We start from the raw sequence: 19,788 nt of genomic DNA on the forward strand, positions 1-19,788 counted from the left end.
GAATGGCTGAACTTAATGGACAAAGAGTGGCATTGGGGAAGAAAAGAGGTGTTATGTTCTTTATAGTAACATTTTTTTCTCCCTGCTCTATGGCTCAGAACTTACTGGATCATGACTTCCAGAATAAAAACTCTGAATTTGCACAAGGTGTGGAGTAAAAGGGAAGTGGGTGGGAATCTGGTAGAAATGGGACTGGCCAAGGGGTTCTTAGGTAAGTCTGTCCTGAATACTAGCAACCTTTTAAGCAATGAAGAAAAGTAACAAAGAGGAAAAAATGTACCTTCCACAAGTGAACAGTGAGAATGTGAAGGCAGAGAATAATGTGTGCCAGGCTACAAAACTGTAAGGAATGAGAATAGAATGGGATAGCATAATAAGGGATATATTGAGTAGTTTGAAAAACAGCATTGAGAAAATGAACCTAAACTGTCTCCACAAAGAATATACTGAGAAAGCCAGCTTCACTAGCTTCCACGATCTGAAAAATTCATCTTTTGCAAAAAGAAAAACTTAGATTGAACTAAGATGTTCATGTCACAAAACTAAATTGTGTGAACAGGCATGTATATGTGTGTATATATATATATATATATATAAAGTCACTGGCAAGAGGTACAAAGCAGCATGAGAGATGTTTCTATAATTAATAGAAGTTATACTTGCTTTTTCTAGATGACATCTGAGTTTGAGGGGAGCAAGTGCTAATATGTGATTTCAGAAGTCTAAACATCTAATGCCTTATTATTTTACTGTAATCTACAGTAAAACTTCCATTGGTTATTATATAGTGTCACTAAGAGCAAGAACTCAACATTGAAGTGTTAAACTGTGATTATTTTCAAATAGTCTCAGCCTCTCAAATAGAGCAGTAGGGCTCTTGGACAACAGATTGAAATGATCTTGTAATCAATAATAACTTGGTAGCTTAGCCCTTTTTTAAAGAAGGCAGCATTTTCTGTCACAGCTTTGCTAACTTGAAAATACTGTGGAAAAACTTGAAATATTTTAATAAAACACACTTTTGGATAATGCTGAGAAGTGTCTAGAAAATATTAAGGAAAGAAACTGTCAGGGTAGGTTTTTAAGGAAGAATGGGAACACTTTGTGTAGCACACTAGTAGTCTTAGAGGATAAGGGAGCAGAAGCAGACAATTTTCCACACAAATACTGACATTTCTAATGCTTTCTAAAGCAGTAAAGCAGATGGTGATCCAGATTAAAGTATGGAGATGTACACACCATAGCCTGGAAACATTCCTTAGAAGTTACAGTAATCTTGTGTAGAAAGAGAAAGCTAAAACTCAGTAGGCTTGTATAAGGGTGTAACATGAAATAGATGTTAGAAGTTTGAAATAGCACTTGTAGAACTGATGGGAGATAAATAGGAAACATGCAAACATAACTGTGTAAGGAGCTGCAAAACTTCAGAAATAACAGCACTGGGAGTGTTTCTAGGAAGAAAGTGGGAGGGTGAATTTTGCTGGCTAACATGGTCAGTCATGTCTGTATAAATGCAATGCTGTTCACTACTGGGTACTGCAGTTGTGGGGTACTAGAAGGAAAAACTGTAAAAGCTGAGCTGGCATTCTTAGAGTGGAGTAGAATGAGGACAGCTATGGTCGTAGTCTCTGCAGAAGCTTTTCATATGTTGGAGGGTCATACTGCAAGGTTTCTTGTCCATTCCTTACTGAATAATTAAGAGGTGCTAATTGAAACCAAAATGACTTTTAGCGTCTTTAGCTACACAAGTTTCTGTAACTGAGCAGTGACATCACAGAATAACAGCAGGAGAATTTGTTTGAAGAGTAAAACCAGGTTAGGCTAAAGTTTTTCATCAACTTTTGTAGCTCTGTTTTGGGAGTGGGGAGGGGAAGTAAATGTATTGTTGACTGTTTGTTTTTGCATCCCTTTCAAGCCCTATATTTTGTAGGGATTTCTAAAATGTTGCAAATGAGGTTGTCTCACTGATTATGTAACAACATAAAAGCAAGCTTAATTATGTCTCCATTATTAGTGAAAATCACTATTGCCCTTTTTATGTTGTCTTGTATGGCCCTTACAGTAGGAAGAAGCTGGCAGTGTTGGCTGTTTCAGTGCCAACAACAGGGCAACTAGGGTAGCTGTCCCTGGCTGAAAAGCCTCTACCTATTGCTTTTAAGATTTTGGAGACTGGAGAGATTATTAGGATATACTGGAAAGCCATAGAAGGTGAACAGAGAGCTTGAATGGTGTGTTAACTTGTGGCTTTGAGAGGCGAGGGAGTAAGGAACCTGAAAATGGCTCTGACTTCAGTTTATTTGGGATTGTGAGTGACAGTACTGTCTATATCTTTGGAAATACTGGGTTTAACTGTGGTGGTGGGGTTGTAATCAAGAGCTGAAATTACTTGGGTTAGTACTGAGGGAGGGGGAGTATTAGAATGACAGGAGGTTGTCTTGCCTTCCCTGCCACAGCTATTTTCACCCTATCTTTATTGCATGAGATGGAGAGCAGCCCAACACAGGAGACGAGCTTGAAGTCTAAACTTTCAGTCCTAGCAAATAATTCTCTGCTGATTATCTTTCTGTACTGCAAATGAAGGACAAGTCTGACTAGCTTTTTTTCGGCATGGCTAAGACAGTCTTCAAGTAAGTGAATGCCAGACAGATACATCCAGAATGTTTCTTTCATACAATAAAAAAATGCCTTTTAAAAGAGAAAGGCTGACTAATCTTCAAATTTAAGTCTTTGTGTTCTTTTGTTTGTGTGTGTGTGTTTTTTCCTGTTCTCCCCCCCCTCTTGATTTCTGGTAGTCTGTGCTGTTTCAAGTTCAGCCTGTTTAGGTTTATTGTCCTTCTGAGTCATTAACATGTGTGTTCGGCATGTAAATAGGATGATGTCAGAGCATGAGCATGTATGCTTGCTATAAGAAAACCTATGCCTCTGCTTGAATACTGAAGTTTATGAACTGAATATGAAGCGCTAAAACCTAATTTTTCTTTTGGTTTATTGGAAGGTCATCTCTGTTAGTAACTTCTATTAGCTATTTGAAAGAGATCTCTTTATGATAGATCTGTGTATTACACTTCTCAAGATGAGCATCAAACCAGCCACTCTGCAAGCCCTTACTGTCTGCAGCAATATGACTGGTGTGTTTCTTCATCAGGCAGTCACAAGGCAGCTCTAATCCTATCTTGTGGAATGCTGATTGCTTTACCAGTGAAGGCTTGTGGTTGTTAGCTTCCTGTAGCTCCTCCAGATACAGAACTAATGCTTTGAGGAGGCTGTGCTGGCAGTGTGTTAAGGGAGAGGAACACATTTTCATGTCACTGAGAGTGAAAGGAAGAAGGTTCAGTCCTATGCTGTAGAAGTTAGCAGCCCTGAGTTTAAGGTATTTGGAAGGCTCAATGAATTTGCAAAAGGTGGTGATAAGACAGACTTGAGAAGCCTTCTTAAAGAGCAAACTTTAAGGGCAGAAAGTAACACTGAACATCAGAAAGGCAACAAGCTCTGAGAAGTTTTTCTTTGCTTCTTTTTTAGCCTTTGAAATTAGAGGGAGGTGGAAGCTCATATGTGCCCTGGCAGACAAATTAGAGGTAGAAAAGTAAAGACTTGGTAAAAGAGAAGCATGCAAAAAGATTTGACAGGTAGAGTATTCTTGCTGAGTGGCAGGAGAAAATGAGCTAAACTGTCCTGGTTGCCCAGGCTATGAAGTGTTCTGCAGCTCATCTACAGAGCAGTAGCTGGGTGACTCCATATTCTCTAATACCCTCTTACTGAGGTAATTCAGTTTAAAGAGATAGCTGAGTTAATTTAATGCCCCTTATGGAAAAGGACAACCCCTTTCACAGCTTTATTACCTTACTGCTTCATGGTGTCTGCCCATCTGACCCCATGTTTAGTAAGCTCAACTCTCCAAACTGACAGAATGCTGACAGAAAGAGTGTGTGTAAGGTATGCACCCTGTGTGTCTTTGGATTGGTTTGGGGACAGTAAGACATGAGTGGGTGTACTATACTGTTAAACAACTGTAAACTGTCAAGCTAGTCCTGCTGTTTTCTGTAACCTATGCCCTTAGCAGAAATATTTTGATGCAAGTCAGTCTTATTTCACTTAACAGTCATGGCTTGTTGCTGCTTTACTCAGCAGAGACAAAGTTACTTAATGCTTAGATCTACCTACTTGAAAATAAATTTGAAATAGTAAGTGGTGTGCTGGCATACACATTTCAGTTCTTTATTTTCCCCAGTGAACTCTACTGTAACAGGGTGACGAATTTATTCTCCTAAATATAAAGCAAAAAGACATCTCACTTAAAATGTCACCATACTGCTAGAGGTACTGAGTAGCCTACTTTTCCATATATGTATAATGAACAGATTTTATCTGTGGATTAATACAGTGCCAGGTAAAGCATGCATTTTCTCTTGTAAAATATAAGCAGTTATGAGAAGTTTTGCATCTGCATACTTCTAGTACTTGAGAAGGTTAGATAACTATGGCATGGGGTCTTGCTATGACTACTCTAAACCAGTTTTATCTTGTACCTGTATAACACACTCCTCCTCATCCACACCCCCCCCCCGCCAGTAACATGTAAATAGGATGGAGGTCATTGTGTAGTTCAATTATAGCAAATTCAACTTAGATTTTTGTTTGTTTGAAAGCATATGTAGTAAAAGCCACTGTGGTTTTCAATATTTGAGAAAAGAACTATTTTTGTTCTACATGTATAGACCATCTGAAAATTCAAATGGCTGACCTGCTTCCGTTCAGTGCTTGGTGGCTGTTAAAGAACCTTGTTCTTAAGGTTGCCAAGTTTTCTTGAGTTAGTAAGCAAAGTGTATGGTAAATACACAAATATCAGGTTAACCATCACATACATGGAACTTAACTGCATGCAGCATTGTTTCTGGGTCTAATGTAGTGCTTGAAAGAGCAGACTGTTCACCCAGATCCAGATAACTTTTGTTTTTTGTTAAATACACAGTTAGAAGCTGCATAGTTACAATTTAATCTCTTAGCACCTTAATTCAGTGTTCCTGGGATGTTTTGGCATTAAGGAGATAGATGCCAGTTTGGTAGGTACTGTGCTCAAAATCATAGCACACTTAAACATGCTTTATGTCTGCTTTGTTGCCAGAAGAGGGCGTAGTAATCTAACTTTCTCATCTTCTCAAAATTATTTGCATTTCTTCTAGTAAGAATATGTCTGAGATGCATGTTAGAGTTCTGTATTTATTGTGAAGGCAGACTGGACCAAAGTGTAAAGCTGAGTCAGATAAGTATTTTGAACTTTCAACACTTAGATTACCAGACTTCGCATTTGGAAGCTGTTATGAGATCCTTCAGCCTGGGATAGTAAACTTGATCGTCATCTGAGAATGTTGTATTGGATGAGTTCTTTTGTGTGTCTGAGATGTACCTGGTTCCTCAGGGGAATGTATCATCAGAACAATGGCTTTGTAACCTAGAGCAAATGAATATCACTTGGGTCAGTCTTCAATAGTATAAACATTTCTAAATTGAAAACTTGAAGTCCTGTTCCAAAATTGTGAAGAGATACTTGCTTATTTGCTATAAGGAAGACCTTAATGACAGTGAAAGGGATTAAAGTGATCTAAATAGGAAGTTTAATAATACACATGACACTGTCAGTGCTTGCATGTTTTGATTGAAGGCAGTTATTCCTAAGCCATAGTAATATGAATGAAATTGGCTAAGAATTAATGATTCAGCTAGTGATGAATGCTAAATTCACGCCACTCAGATTTACTGAGATGTGGGGGGAAATCACCACTGCCCTCCCCAACCAAGATAATTTCTTTTTCTCTCTTCAAAGTGTTTTGGACATCAACATGTGGAAATAATGAATCTGTATCACATAATATGATATCTGTTTAGCATGAGAGACTTGCAAGCTCTTCTAAAACTACAATTTGTGGGTTAGGAAAAGATGTCTATGTAACAGCTTGGAGTTTTGTATTGCTTAACTCAAAAGCAAATACCTGTACCGTTCTGTTACTGGCATAGCAGGTAACTAAAAGTCGCTGTGGGATTGTTGTGATCTTTGTGTATAAGCTGCTCTAGATGGAAGTTTCCTGTGCATGGTTTCATTTCTTTGTAGAGCTGCTGTGTAACTTTAAAGACTAATTTGCGCTTGACTCTTTGCGTAGGTCTAAGAAAATCAACAAAGAAGCGCAGTGAATCACCTCCTGCTGAGCTCCCCAGTTTGCGGCGGAGCACACGGCAAAAGACCACGGGCTCCTGTGCTAGCACCAGGTGAGATTTAAGATAACGAAAGACAGTGGCTTCATATTACTATCATTTTCATGCATGAAAACTGGCTCTGTCCATCTATTAGTTTGCTATTGTAGAAGTAGCTGTAGCTTTTCAGGCCTTCTGGGTCACTCTGTGCATGGTTATCAAGGATAACAAATAGTTTGTAACCATCAGATCTTTGAGTCGCTCATCTGTGGAGGGAGCAAAGGAACATCCAAAGTTTACCATCACAAGTTCAAGTAATCCCTTTCTTAGAAGAGATGTTATTCAAAAAGATACTGAACACAAAGAGAATGCTAAACTACTATCTGTTATAATACTATTCTGAAAAAATAAGCTTTCATGGAACCACAAAGGAGCCTGTTTAAATAGTGTAAGTTGTGAAGCTGGCCATCATCTGCATCTGAGCAGTACCACAAATATTTAAGTACTTGGTATGCTTTCTGATGAAGGGGGGAAGTATTGAATTAGTAATTGCAATCAGTGGCTAGATTAAATGAGAGGTAAGAGTAAATGTGTCCTGTGATGCAAAAAACTTTCGTACTTGCTTATATTCTGAAGCCAGACTTAAGCTTTAAGTCTGTTCCATGGATAAGGAACTGGCTGGATGGTAGCATCCAGAGGGTGGTGCTCAATGGGTTAAAGTCCAGATGGAGAGCAGTGACAAGTGGTGTCCCATAGGGGTCTGTCCTGGGACCCTGCAGATGACACCAAGCTGTGTGGTATTGTCAATACACTAGAGGGAGGGGATGTCATCCAAAGGGACCTGGACAGGTGGGCCCAGGTGAATCTCACGAGGTTCAATGAGAGCAAGTGCAAGGTTCTGCACCCAGGGCCAGAACAGTCCTTGCTCTCAATACAGAGTTGGTGATGAGGAAAGCAACCCTGTTGAAAAGGATCTAGGGGTGCTGATGGATGGGAAGCTGGACATAACAGGAAGTGTGTGCTTGCAGACCAGAAGGCCAATCACAATCAAAAGATGCATTGCCAGGAGATCCAGAGAGGAGATTATGCTACTTTGCTCTGGTGAGACCTCACCTGGAGGACTGTGTACAGGACTTGAGCCCTCAATATAGGAAGGACATGAATCTGATGGAGCAGGTCCAGTGGCAGGCCATGAAATGATTTGGGATTGGAGCACCTATGCTACAAGGACAGGCTGGGGGAGCTGTGGTTGTTCAGCCTGGAGAAGAGGAGGTTCTGGAGACACCTAATAGCATCCTGGAGGAGGTCTACAGGAAGGATGGAGAGAGACTACAAAGGCCTGTAGTGACAGGACAAGGGGCAATGGCTTCAAACTGGAGAAGGGCAGATTTAAATTGGATATCAGGAACAAGCTCTTTACTATGAGGGTGATGGAACAGTGGAAGAGGTTGCCCAGGGGGGTGGTTGAGGCCCCTTCCCTGGAGATATTTAAGGTAAAACTTGGGCAACCTGATGTAGTTGAGGATGTCCAACTGTGGGAAGGTCAGACTAGTTGACCTTTGGAGGTCCCTTCTGGCCTAGACCATTCTGTGATCTATTTAAATGTGTTGTGGTTTTGAGTAGTCTCATGAGTAAACTCCCCTTTATGAACTAAGACACTTTGGTTTTTGAATCTTTAGTCGGCGAGGCTCTGGCCTGGGCAAAAGAGGAGCAGCTGAAGCTCGCCGACAGGAGAAGATGGCTGATCCTGACAACAACCAGGATGGAGTTAACTCCTCAGCTGCACGTACAGATGAGGCTCCCCAAGGAGCTGCAGGTAAAGTAAGAAGAAATTCCAAACGAGGCGGTTGTAGTACACATTCCAAACTGCTCCGCATATACAAGGCGTGCATTTACTATGTAAAAGCTCTTCTGTACCTGCTCATAAATAATTTGGCAAGTTTTCCGAAATTGCTAACTTGTTTGTACTGCAGAAATCTGTAAGCAAGTTCAATATTCTCACTTGCACAGTCCTATTGAAAGGCAAATTTTTATCATCTGGTCTTAATCAGTAGTGAGTTCAAAGGAGCTTTCCAGCAATTGTGCTGGTCTTAAACATTTAACATTCTGCTTAAAGCTAATTATATCACCTGGAAAGTCAGAATTAACAGAAACTAAGAGCAGCATAATACTCAAAGAAAAGTGTTAAATTTACTGGGGGTGCAGGTAAAGCTGTCTGAAAGGAAATTTGCTGATCTAGCTTTTTCAAGTATTTTTTCATTATCTTGTTTTAATTCAGCCTCTCTTTAGCTCTAGGAAAGTAGACTAGTGTGTTTAAAATGATAATTTCACAGAAGTATGATGGTGGCAATGTTAAATCTAGAGCACTCCTCTGATAGTGTGAATACTTTCCTTGACAGTGGAATCAATGGAAATGTTGTGGCTTTAAAGGCACTGTAATTTGTGTTTATCTCTCTTTTTATTTCTTTAGCTTCTAGTTCTGTTGCTGGGGCTGTAGGTATGACAACCTCTGGAGAAAGTGAGTCAGATGACTCTGAGATGGGAAGACTACAAGGTATAGAAGTTGTTAATAATTACATCTTCCATTTGTTTGTTTCCAGTAGCTAAATAGCCATCCTTACCCGAATACTACGTTATACATAGTGAGAAGGCTATCTTTTGTTTCTCTGTGTTGCTCTGCTCAGTTCTGAAGTATGGAGTTACAAGTCTTAATTCACTAAAGGTGCGGTGTCTGGAGGGGCGGCATAGCATCCGGACTGATTTACATGGTGTATATAGTAAAGTATTACTGACTTTTGAGGAGGAGGGGGAGAGAATTGAGAACTTGGTCCTATTAATTATGTAAGCGCAAATATGAAAATGTCTTTGCAAGAATGCCTTCAGTTGACAGGCCAGGTTAGGTCTACTGTTACTCTGCCTGCTTCTGGGTAACGTTGTATTCTCCGTGCTTGTTGTTGATACTCGCATTGCTGTAAGTGTTGACTAAACAAAAGCAGAATATTCTTAAAATGCTTGCTTTTGTGCTTGGGCTGAGGGATTCTGGTCTCCAAGTGTACAAGCAGCTGTAAACTCAGTTTGCATCTCCTGCAACTGTTTTAATGGTTTTTGCCACTCCATTGCAAGCAGTTCTGAGATCAGGGTCTTCCCTGCAAATGACAGGTTTTGGTTAATGTGGATACTTAATGTGGAAATGAGTACTGTGTCACTACCAGTTCACCTGCATACTTGAGCTTACTATAAGCATTAAGAATGCTGAGAAATTGCTTTACTGTTAATCATTACCACATTGATCAGCAGTAGTCATGGTTGCTGTCATAAAAATCAGAATCACCCACTTAGTCTGGCTTAAGTAACGCTGCTATCAAGTGTTTAAAACAAAGCCTAAAAAAATCCTAATATCTAACATAGTTCTTCCCTCTTCTGCTCATCAGCAAATTATGGTCAGTGTCATTTTTTGGCTCGGCAGTGACATTCAGCTCCCACAAATGTTAAGATTAACCTATTTTTTATATAGTTTGAATTCAGATTTGAAATTACAGTCTGACGTATCTGCTATTGTGGATCTGTATTTAAAAGAACTTAGTAGACTGGATTTCTTCTGTATAATATAACTCTGGAAGCTTAGTGGGTGACTTCTTCAAGGGTTTTAATGCTCTGATGCATACAGAAATGAGTAATTTGTTCCCTTAGGGTAATTTGGGTGTTTTGGTCATGTGGGTTTTGGGTTTTTTGGTGTGTTTTTTTTCCCCCCACAATTGAGGTAGCTGCAGTCATCTAATCCTAACTCTTCTTTCTTAAAGTATCGAAATTCTAGTAGTCTTTAATTTTAGCATCATGGAATTTAAGATTTTAAAAGTATACATAGAAGCTTTGACAATGGCTGTTATCCTCTGTTTGCTTTTAGCTCTATTAGAGGCTAGGGGTCTTCCTCCTCACCTGTTTGGCCCTCTTGGTCCTCGGATGTCGCAGCTCTTCCACAGGACAATTGGAAGTGGAGCTAGTAAGCAAAGTTTGTCTAATTTGACTTAATTCTTTCCACTTCCAGACTAGTAGAATTCAGCCACTAGTATATTCTACTATTTGTATTAGATTCATAGTTTAGTACACTATTTTACGTGTTGGAGCTTTGTAAGTCATGTAGTGCAAGACTACTGGTCAACTATATTAATTTCCTTGCCTTCCTATATGGGAGAGAAATTTGCTGTAGCTATATTTTCTTTTCATTTTATGGGGGTATCTTAATGTTCCCTTCTAGATGGGGAAGGGAGGGTTCTTGCCTTTTTACCCCTTCCTTTTTCTTTTGCATGGTGGGCTGCTCAACAAAAGACCTCTTCCTTGGGGTTGTTGTTACCATTAAAAAATGCTTGAGCTAGCTTTAAAACTATTAGATGTTAGTTCTAAGGTATGTTCTTTGTAGTTTCAAAGGTATTTTGCATTTCAGACAAATTTCCTTCAGACAATGTATCAGTGAGAGCATGGGTCCTTAGCCTTGTTTCACCACGTCTGCGTTATGCAGCTGAACATGAACTTCTCTTCTGAGTCTGTTTGGCTTCCCAGGAGAGCCAAGGGTAGCCCTTACACTGTCCGCCAAGAGGAGAATGGGGTCTCATGGATACACTGCATGTGCTGTATCTGGGGTGTGTTGAAAAGTCTCTTGCTTTATAAAGACGGAGTGGAGTAGGCTTTGGCACCTGCTGTAGGTTGGCAAGAAGGCTATGGCGACCAGTGTGGTGGATTCCCTGTGCTGACCAGTGTGCACTGGAAAGATAGCCACGAGTGAGATCTTTGTCTCCCTTTCCTATCCTCCCCTTTTTATGACAGGGAAAGGAAGTGAAACTTCAATTGCAGACGAAAACAAGCTATCTCTGGTCTTCCACTCTGGCAGAAGTATAGCATAACTGTTCCCTTTAACACTTAGCTTTTCTAATACCTTCTTTCCTAATTTTTTTTCCCTGGTTATCTAGGTTCTAAAGCCCAACAGCTGTTACAAGGTCTCCAAGCCACTGATGAAAGTCAGCAACTGCAGGCAGTGATAGAGATGTGCCAGCTGTTGGTTATGGGAAATGAAGAAACATTAGGAGGATTTCCAGTCAAGAGTGTTGTACCAGCTTTGGTAAAGATTAAATCTTGTATTTCAATTGGAGGATATAATTTCACCCAATAGCTTGCTTAAATTAAATATTCTTTATTCACATGACATATTCTTAATTACATCTGTGTATATGTGTGTCTGCTCATCTCACTATTTCTTTTTGAGGGCATGTTTTACTAAATGGTGATAGTTTTGTTAAATCTTGAGTAGCTCAGGGATAGGTAGTGGCTCTTCAGAAACTCCTACCAAAATTTAAAGTCCCACATCAAAGCTATATACTGATGTGTTCTCTTTAGTGCTGATACCTAGATTTTTTTACTAAACTAACAATTCTTTTCTTAAAACAGATAACGTTGCTGCAGATGGAGCACAACTTTGACATTGTAAGTGATTTTTGTATTTAAAAATCTCTCTTAAAGAGTATAAATGTATCCTCTGAACTTTAAATAAGTAGATATTTGGTTTTATAGATGAACCATGCGTGTCGAGCTTTAACGTATATGATGGAAGCACTTCCCAGATCGTCTGCTGTAGTGGTAGATGCAATTCCTGTCTTCTTGGAAAAGGTAAAATGAAATCAAAACAATGTTAAACTAATCTGGGGAAATTTTATCTTTTGTTTTAACTTGAGGATATGCCATGAAGATAGACTTGCTTTCATAGCTTACTAGATAATACATAATGTGTGAGAAGCTTTTCAAATCAGATTTACACCTGTTCACACTGAAAAATCTGATTCATTGAAACTTTTCTGTCTGATTGGTGTTGGGAAGATACTGTGTATTTATACAAACTGGGATAGCTCTGCCACTGACCTGGCTTCATTACAGTGCTGCTGTATTGGCACATGTTTTCATACTTGAACAGCTAGCCTGTATTAATGAAGATAATTATTTTTAAAAATTGGTTTAGAAATTTACCTGCAGGCTTTCTTGTGTTTTTGTAGCTGCAAGTTATTCAGTGCATTGATGTGGCAGAGCAGGCACTTACCGCCCTGGAAATGTTATCACGCAGGCATAGTAAAGCCATTCTCCAAGCGGTAAGTGGGAAAAAAAGGCACTCTGCTAGTGCTACATCTTTGTGATCTTTCATGAAGGTGAAACATGAGAACAAGTTTGTGAATTTTAGTGAGATGGAGTGTGAAAACATTTGTTTCTTTTGTTATAGGGTGGGTTGGCAGACTGCTTGCTGTATCTGGAATTCTTCAGTATAAATGCACAGAGGAATGCACTAGCTATTGCGGCCAACTGCTGCCAGAGTATAACACCTGATGAGTTTCACTTTGTGGCAGACTCTTTGCCACTGCTTACACAAAGGTTGACCCATCAGGTAAGAAGCTATTATAAAATGAGAAGTTTTATTTTTGGCCTGAAAGTAGTGTGAAGATACCTCCAGATAGCTATTTCTTTACTGTGTATTTTTTGGCTTTGCAGTGTGATAATTGCCTTAAAGTTTCTATGCTTTCAGGTTTTGTTATTTGTAAGTATTCTTGAGGATTTGTAATGGTCTTATTTTTTTTAATTGTTTTGGTTGGAAAAAGCCTTTTAAAATCATCAAGTCCAACCACTATCTAACTCTGCTAAGCCATGACCGGCAGCGCCACATCTTTGTGTCTTTGGACCATCTCCAGGGATGGGGATTCAACCACTGCCCTGGGCAGCCTATTCCAGTCTTAGAGAACTTTTTCAGGGAATAAGTTTCTTCTGATGTCCAGTGTGAACTTCCACTGGTGCAACTGGATGCCATTTCCTCTTGTCTTACCATTTCTTACTAGGGGGAAGACACCAACACCCACCTCACTGCAACCTCCTTTCAGGTAGTTGTAGAGAGCAATAAGGTCTCCACTTATTTTTCTTTACTCCAGGCTAAATAACCTCTGTTCCCTCAGCTGCTCCTCATAAGACCTGTTCTCAAGAGCCTGTCCAGGTTTCTCTGTAGAGCCTTCCTATTCTTGAGCAGACCAACACTTCCACCCACTTTGGTGTCCTCTGCAAACTTACTGAGGGTGCATAGATCCGTGCAGCTAGATTATTGGTAAAGACGTTATAGAAAAATGGCCCCCTGTGGAACACCACTTGTGATAGTCACCAGCCAGATATAACTCATATCACTACTGTTCTTTGGGCTTTGCCATCCAGTCAGTTCTTTTACCTAGGGAAGTGTCCATCTTTTGGAGTGTGGGAGCTTCATTTTGCTCCCCATCCCTACCTTTGAGCTCAGGGTGCTGGGTATCCAGCAAACTACAGGTCTGACTGTTAAAATCTCTGTCAAAGAAGGTGCTGATTCCCTCATCCTGGCCACTGTGCTCCCTCTGCATCCAACCAAGGACAGAGATTCTCCTTAGTTGCTGATTATTTGTAGAAACATTTCCAGTTCTCTTGAACAGCTGAAGCCAAATTAGTTTCCAGTTGGGCTTTGGCCCTTATCCCTGTACAGTCTCATAGAAACTGTGTAGTCCTCCAGAATGGCCTAGCCCTTCTTCCAAGGACCACGAACTCTCCTTTTCTCCCTAAGCAGCAACCAGATCTCTCTCTTCAGCCAGGTCCCTTCTTCCCCATCAACTTGGCTTTTGGCCCATGAAGACAATCTGTTCCTGAGGCTTTAGGACTTCCTCCTTGAAGGCCTTAAGTTTAAGGCATGCATGTTAGTGGTTTTGTAGTCTTTGTTGCCTATCGGTAAGAGGAAATATGGTAGCGTTACTGTTCTTTTTTCCTGATGAATGTTTTGCAAGGTTCCTTCCTGCTTCAAATCAGGAAACTTCAATTTTTATGATTGACTTTTTTCCCCCTGATCTGACTTTTTGGGAAGGCTTGCAACTTTTTTAAAAAAAGAAAATTTCTACTCTTGTACACTTGTTCAATGTGATGAAATTTAAATTGTGGGGCTTCTAATATCTGCCTGTCCTGTGGTGCTACTATGATCGTAAATGAGTGCTTGCAATGACTATTGCACTGAAAGTGATTTTTGACTTACTGCTTGGTTGGCAGATGCCTGTTAAAAGGGGGGGAAAAAATTGTTCATTAACACAACTAAGCGAAAGTTACCAGGTACTGTTTCTGTGTATTCTTGTGCTATTGTTAATTTTGCCAACATCATCTTGCTGAGAGACTACTTGAATCCTTGAGGCAGTTTCACAGAAGTCAAATGTCAGCCTTAGATGGTGGTTTTCAGACAGGAAGCACAGTTCTCAGCAGTAGTAGGGACAAATGTTGACTTCTGCACTCTGAATAGAAGCTCACAAAAGTAAGATTTCAAGAAATTTTGAGTTTTTGTATCAAAAAAATAAATCCTAACCCACAGTTTAAGCAAGGTCAGCTAGAGCAGATTGTCCAGGGTCATGTCCAACTGCTTCATTGTAATTTGGGTTCTTTTTTATGTTGATTGTGGTGTGTTTTGTTTTGGTGTGTGGTGTGGTGGTTTGTATGTGGGTTTGTTTTTTTTATCTTCACATATGAATGCTTAACCTCTCTGGTCAACCTCTTTTAGTGTTCAACCACTGTGACAGTGTTGTATTTAGATGAACTTCAGGTGTTTCAAAGAACTTTCAACTGGAGCTGGTTTTGGAACAGTCGTTACTGTTTTGCTGTCTTCGGATTTGCTGTCTTGGCTGCACTGCATAATATAAAAAAATAAATAATAAAAATCAGACTTAATGTAGTCTGTAGAACAGTAGCCCTCACTCCTGCTTATTATTTGTATCTTCTGTTGCTTTGGCTTTGTAGCTCTCTTGCCTTTTGTTTCCTCCTTGTAGAATCCAAAAAGGATATTATAGATCCATTTATTCACCTTTAAAAGTCCATAGAGGTATTTGTGTTGCAAGTGTGAGGTGTTTCCCAGGGAATATGCAGGAGCACAGCCATATCAGGAGGTCAGTTTAGACTGTATCAATGCATTTAACATTCAGAGCTGTAATGTTCTGTAAAATGTGATTTGACTGTCCTTTTTGGAGAAATTTTACTAAAGGTACAAAATGACAGGGTAATCTAATCAAGTTAAAATACCTTAATTTAAACAAATACTTTTCTTACAATAGGACAAAAAGTCTGTTGAAAGCACTTGTCTCTGTTTTGCACGGCTAGTAGACAACTTCCAGCATGAGGAGGTAAGGGTGTGGGGTTTTTGGGGGTGAATATTTGTTCCCTTCTTCCCTCCTTCAGTTTCTTCTAAGAGCTTACCTTTCGAAGTCAGACTAATGTTTTGAATTTTGTTGTTCCCCCCTGAAGAACTTGCTTCAGCAGGTCGCTTCTAAGGACTTGTTAACAAATATCCAGCAACTTTTGGTAGTGACGCCTCCTATCCTGAGCTCAGGAATGTTCATCATGGTGGTGCGCATGTTTTCCTTAATGTGCTCCAATTGCCCTACTCTTGCAGTCCAACTAATGAAGCAAAGTGAGTTCTTACTCTTCGTGTTCTGGGGGACTTACTAGTGCCTACGGTCTGTGTGGAATTCTGTGCACTTGATTATAAATATTGTGGGGTTAATTTTTCTTTCTTACTGTTGCTTCCTTTGGGACTCAAAGTTTAGCTAGTGTGTTTTTTGCTGTTCTTTTGGTTGTGTGGGGATGATTTGGGGTTGTTTTTCTGAGGATTTTCCCCCTGTCCTTTCTGTAGGTGGTGTCACTGGAGTGCTTGCCTAATTTTGAGTCTTTCTTAGTGGCACAAGTTATTCTCATTCCAACACAAGTTGAATAATTCTTTTGTAGCCTTTGCCAGGTGGGGGAAACATAGTTTTCTAAGAGAAGACCTTAAGAAATGTAACTTCTGTGCAGCTGTCTTAGTTCTTGCTCATCTTCTTTTCATTTAATTTTGACTTCTCATTTTAACTGCCCTATATATTCCCTTGTGTTCTTCTGTGCCCTGTATAGAGTGTCCCCTACAGGTAAAAACCCCCAAATTAAAAAAAAAAACCAAGGCTTTTGTCTTGCTGTCTACTGTCTGTTTGATTTGGACAGCTATCTTCTTGCGTAGCATTCGAGACAAAATGGAGTCCATAGTCTGATAGTGGCAATTTCATGTTTTTTTTTAACAGACATTGCAGAAACACTTCATTTCCTCCTTTGTGGAGCCTCAAATGGGAGTTGTCAGGAACAGATTGACCTTGTTCCACGAAGTCCTCAAGAACTTTATGAGCTTACTTCTCTTATCTGGTAAGTTATGCATGCTGAAGTTACAGGTCCGGTTTTGGTATATTAAAATCCCTGACTTCTGTAGAATGAAGGCATATAGTTTTCAGTTTAGATGGGACTGTATTGTATATTGGTAGTAAAATACTGATTTTACATCCTTTACAGTGAACTGATGCCTTGCCTGCCAAAAGAAGGAATCTTTGCTGTTGATACTATGCTGAAGAAAGGAAATGCACAAAACACGGATGGTGCAATATGGCAGTGGCGAGATGACAGGGGTCTTTGGCATCCCTATAACAGGATTGACAGTCGAATAATAGAGGTAATAATGCCACATCTTTTTGTGGTGTTCTTTAAATATATGTGGTTGTACAGGGAATCAAGTGCTTTACAGCTTTGAAGATACCAATCTTGCTCTTTCTGAGCGAAACACATGAGTTTTCTCTATGCTCCTACTCTAGTATTGCACTACTTTGGTATCACTTATAGGTGAACTGCTGAAACACTATTCTTCTATGTCTGTCCCTTGTTTGGTTTTCCTACTGTTGCCCCTTTCCTCGCCTTTCATGGAGCTTCCTATTTTGTAGGGAATTTAACTTCAGGCTTGCTCTTCTCTTGTTTCTAGGCAGCTCATCAGGTTGGTGAGGATGAGATCAGCCTGTCTACACTTGGGCGTGTCTATACTATAGACTTTAACTCTATGCAGCAAATCAATGAGGATACTGGAACAGCACGTGCCATTCAGCGAAAACCAAACCCTCTAGCCAATACAAATACTAGTGAGTACCTGCTGGCTCCAGCTATGCCTGATGTACCATAGAATATTTTGAGTTGGAAGGGACCTTTGAAAGGTTGCCTACTCCAACCCAATTCTGGATTATGCAAGAGTGGTAGCTTTTTCTTTTTCTGTTGTGTGTGTTTTCTGTGGAGCATCTGTCTGTTCTGATTTCTGACAATGAAGATAGTTTTACCACAAAACTCAAACTGCTGAAGTGTATTGTTTTTAATATGTGAACTCTTTCCTGGGAACAGAAAATGCATTAAATTGTGAGCAAGATGGGGACATTTCTGGCTTGGAATTTTCTGAAAGAGTTTTGTTAATACAGCTCTTTAATGAAAACAACTTCTGTTGCTTGAGGAGAATTTGTGCCTACACTCTTGCCATCAGTTTGACTTCTGCTTGTTAAATGAAGAGTAGAGATGCAAAGTACTGTGTAGTGATTTGTTGCATGTTTCTCACAGGTGGACATTCAGAATTGAAGAAGGATGATGCTCGAGCACAACTAATGAAAGAGGACCCAGAACTGGCAAAATCATTTATCAAAACATTGTTTGGTGTTCTGTATGAAGTATATAGTTCTTCAGCTGGACCTGCAGTTAGACACAAGTGCCTTAGAGCAATTCTTAGGATAATTTATTTTGCTGATGCTGAACTTCTGAAAGATGTACTGAAAAACCATGCTGTTTCAAGGTGGGTTCATTAACCCTTATGAATGAGCCTAATTTTGAGCTTACAACTCAAACAAATTTGAGTCTTCTTTTTCAGGGGGTAGTTGTAATTTTCAGTTCTCAGTAATTTATTTTTCAAAAGCTGAGGCTGTCAGCTCCTCAGGAATTGTTTTGCAATAAGTGCCAATTTTAGATATTAGAGAGTGCAACTGTGTGACTGTGTGCCAGTCATGTCTAATATTGCCACTTACTGTTTTCCTTATTTCTGAAATGTGCTTGTAAACTTTTCTGAGGGCAAGATTACTTTTGAGGTAATACAATGTGAATGATGCACGACCTTCAGGTGCTAAGTTCTATTAGTGAAACCTCTCCCACTTGTTGTACCATAAAGTTAGGATCTAGAGAAAAAGATGCAATTGCAGTATAAACTGACTGCATTTTCAAAGGCAGTATCTGGTTCCTTTAGAGAACATGGTGTTTGGGAAGAAGATTCTCTTAAGTCATTTGTTAAAATTTTGTATAAGTTATTTAAATGGGAAGAGATCTTTTTTCCATTCCTTTTAGTTATAGATTTTACAAAAGCACACTGAAATAAGTTTGCTTTCTGTTTCCAGTACTTAAGTGTGCAAGATAAATTAGCTTATTTTTAATACAAAAAAATTGAAAGATAAACCTAATTCTAGTACATTCTCTGTTTTAGTCATATTGCTTCCATGCTGTCAAGTCAAGACCTTAAGATAGTAGTTGGAGCCCTGCAAATGGCAGAGATTTTAATGCAAAAATTGCCTGACATTTTTAGTGTTTACTTCAGAAGAGAAGGTAAGTCATGCTGCCTGTTTTTTTTCTCCCTCAAACTCCATACTTAGTATTTTAAAAGCATATCCTCTACCCCCTGTTTGATTTCCTCCCCCCTTCTTTCCCCAAACTATAAAATATTAATACTACTTTTGAATACTAAAAGTCCATTCCATGCAAGCTATCCTCGTATGACTAAGGAAGAGCTGACACACTCTGAAGGAGACAGATTTGTTTGTTTGAAACATGAAACAAGTTTATACAGGCTTGCTAGATGCTAGTGAACTTACATTTGGGTTGAAGATTACTTGCTGAAGTCACATGGGTAGTCTTACTGGACAAAACTGGTGAACCTTTGGCAGAAAGTGTTTGTTCTAATCCCCTGGGGTTTTGGGGGTTTCTTGAGGTACTGCTAGTGCTGTTGTCCTTTTATTAGTTTTAAAACAAGTGACTATGTAGGTTAAGTCTTTCTTTGAGGAAAGATTGAACTTTTACTTAGTATAGATGAGTGGGATGAGCCAGTACTGCCGTAGTCAAAACAGAGGTTCAAATTACACACTTTTACCTTTTCAAGCCTTTGTCCCTGCTGCCCCCACCAAAAATTTCCCACAACCAAACCAAAAGATTCCTTCTTTTGCACAGGGGTGATGCACCAAGTGAAGAACTTAGCAGAGTCTGAGGCTTTGCTGACGAGCCCACCAAAAGTATGCACTAATGGATCAGGAATGCTTGGTACCACTACAACTATAAGTACTGGGACAGCCACTGCTGCTGGCAACGCAGCTGCGGATCTGGGCTCTCCCAGCTTGCAGCACAGCCGAGAGGATTCTTTGGATCTGAGCCCACAGGGGTAGGTGCAGTTTTTGTGGTGTAACTTTGTGTTAGGGTGGTGATTTTGTTTCATTTGAATTTTTTTGTGTGTGGTTTTGGTATCATGGTTGTTTTGATGGTTGTTATTTTCTAAAGTCTTCACTGATACGGCTGCTACACATCATCTGTATTTTGCTGTGGTATTTCACTCTAAGGGAACTAAATGGAGGGTGATGTTGAAGCTGCCAATGGGTAGTTTTATTTTAAATACTTAATATAAACCAAAAGTCTAGTGACTTGATAGTTATGATGTAATAGTATGAAACAGTC

General features: G+C 39.6%; 1 protein-coding gene across 9 annotated transcripts in view; it reads left to right on the plus strand.

Annotated features, from left to right (window-relative positions):
* TRIP12 (thyroid hormone receptor interactor 12) overlaps positions 1-19,788 on the plus strand; it is a 74,681-nt gene that overhangs the window by 36,564 nt on the left and 18,329 nt on the right. For 8 of the 9 annotated variants that reach the window (XM_068145252.1, XM_068145257.1, XM_068145260.1 and 5 more), the window contains 17 exons: positions 6,156-6,261; positions 7,866-8,002; positions 8,657-8,740; positions 10,091-10,186; positions 11,151-11,299; positions 11,626-11,661; positions 11,749-11,844; positions 12,225-12,317; positions 12,446-12,607; positions 15,312-15,380; positions 15,502-15,667; positions 16,308-16,425; positions 16,570-16,726; positions 17,030-17,183; positions 17,647-17,875; positions 18,554-18,672; positions 19,291-19,498. In XM_068145252.1, the coding sequence (XP_068001353.1) occupies positions 6,156-6,261; positions 7,866-8,002; positions 8,657-8,740; positions 10,091-10,186; positions 11,151-11,299; positions 11,626-11,661; positions 11,749-11,844; positions 12,225-12,317; positions 12,446-12,607; positions 15,312-15,380; positions 15,502-15,667; positions 16,308-16,425; positions 16,570-16,726; positions 17,030-17,183; positions 17,647-17,875; positions 18,554-18,672; positions 19,291-19,498 (2,179 nt within the window). The remainder of the gene's footprint in view (positions 1-6,155; positions 6,262-7,865; positions 8,003-8,656; positions 8,741-10,090; positions 10,187-11,150; positions 11,300-11,625; positions 11,662-11,748; positions 11,845-12,224; positions 12,318-12,445; positions 12,608-15,311; positions 15,381-15,501; positions 15,668-16,307; positions 16,426-16,569; positions 16,727-17,029; positions 17,184-17,646; positions 17,876-18,553; positions 18,673-19,290; positions 19,499-19,788) is intronic. The other variant, XM_068145258.1, reaches the window with a different exon arrangement.

The sequence above is a fragment of the Melanerpes formicivorus genome, unplaced genomic scaffold (genome assembly GCF_026170545.1).
Source record: "Melanerpes formicivorus ecotype bairdi unplaced genomic scaffold, bMelFor1.0.p_v2 SCAF_12, whole genome shotgun sequence".
In the NCBI taxonomy this organism is placed as follows: domain Eukaryota; kingdom Metazoa; phylum Chordata; class Aves; order Piciformes; family Picidae; genus Melanerpes; species Melanerpes formicivorus.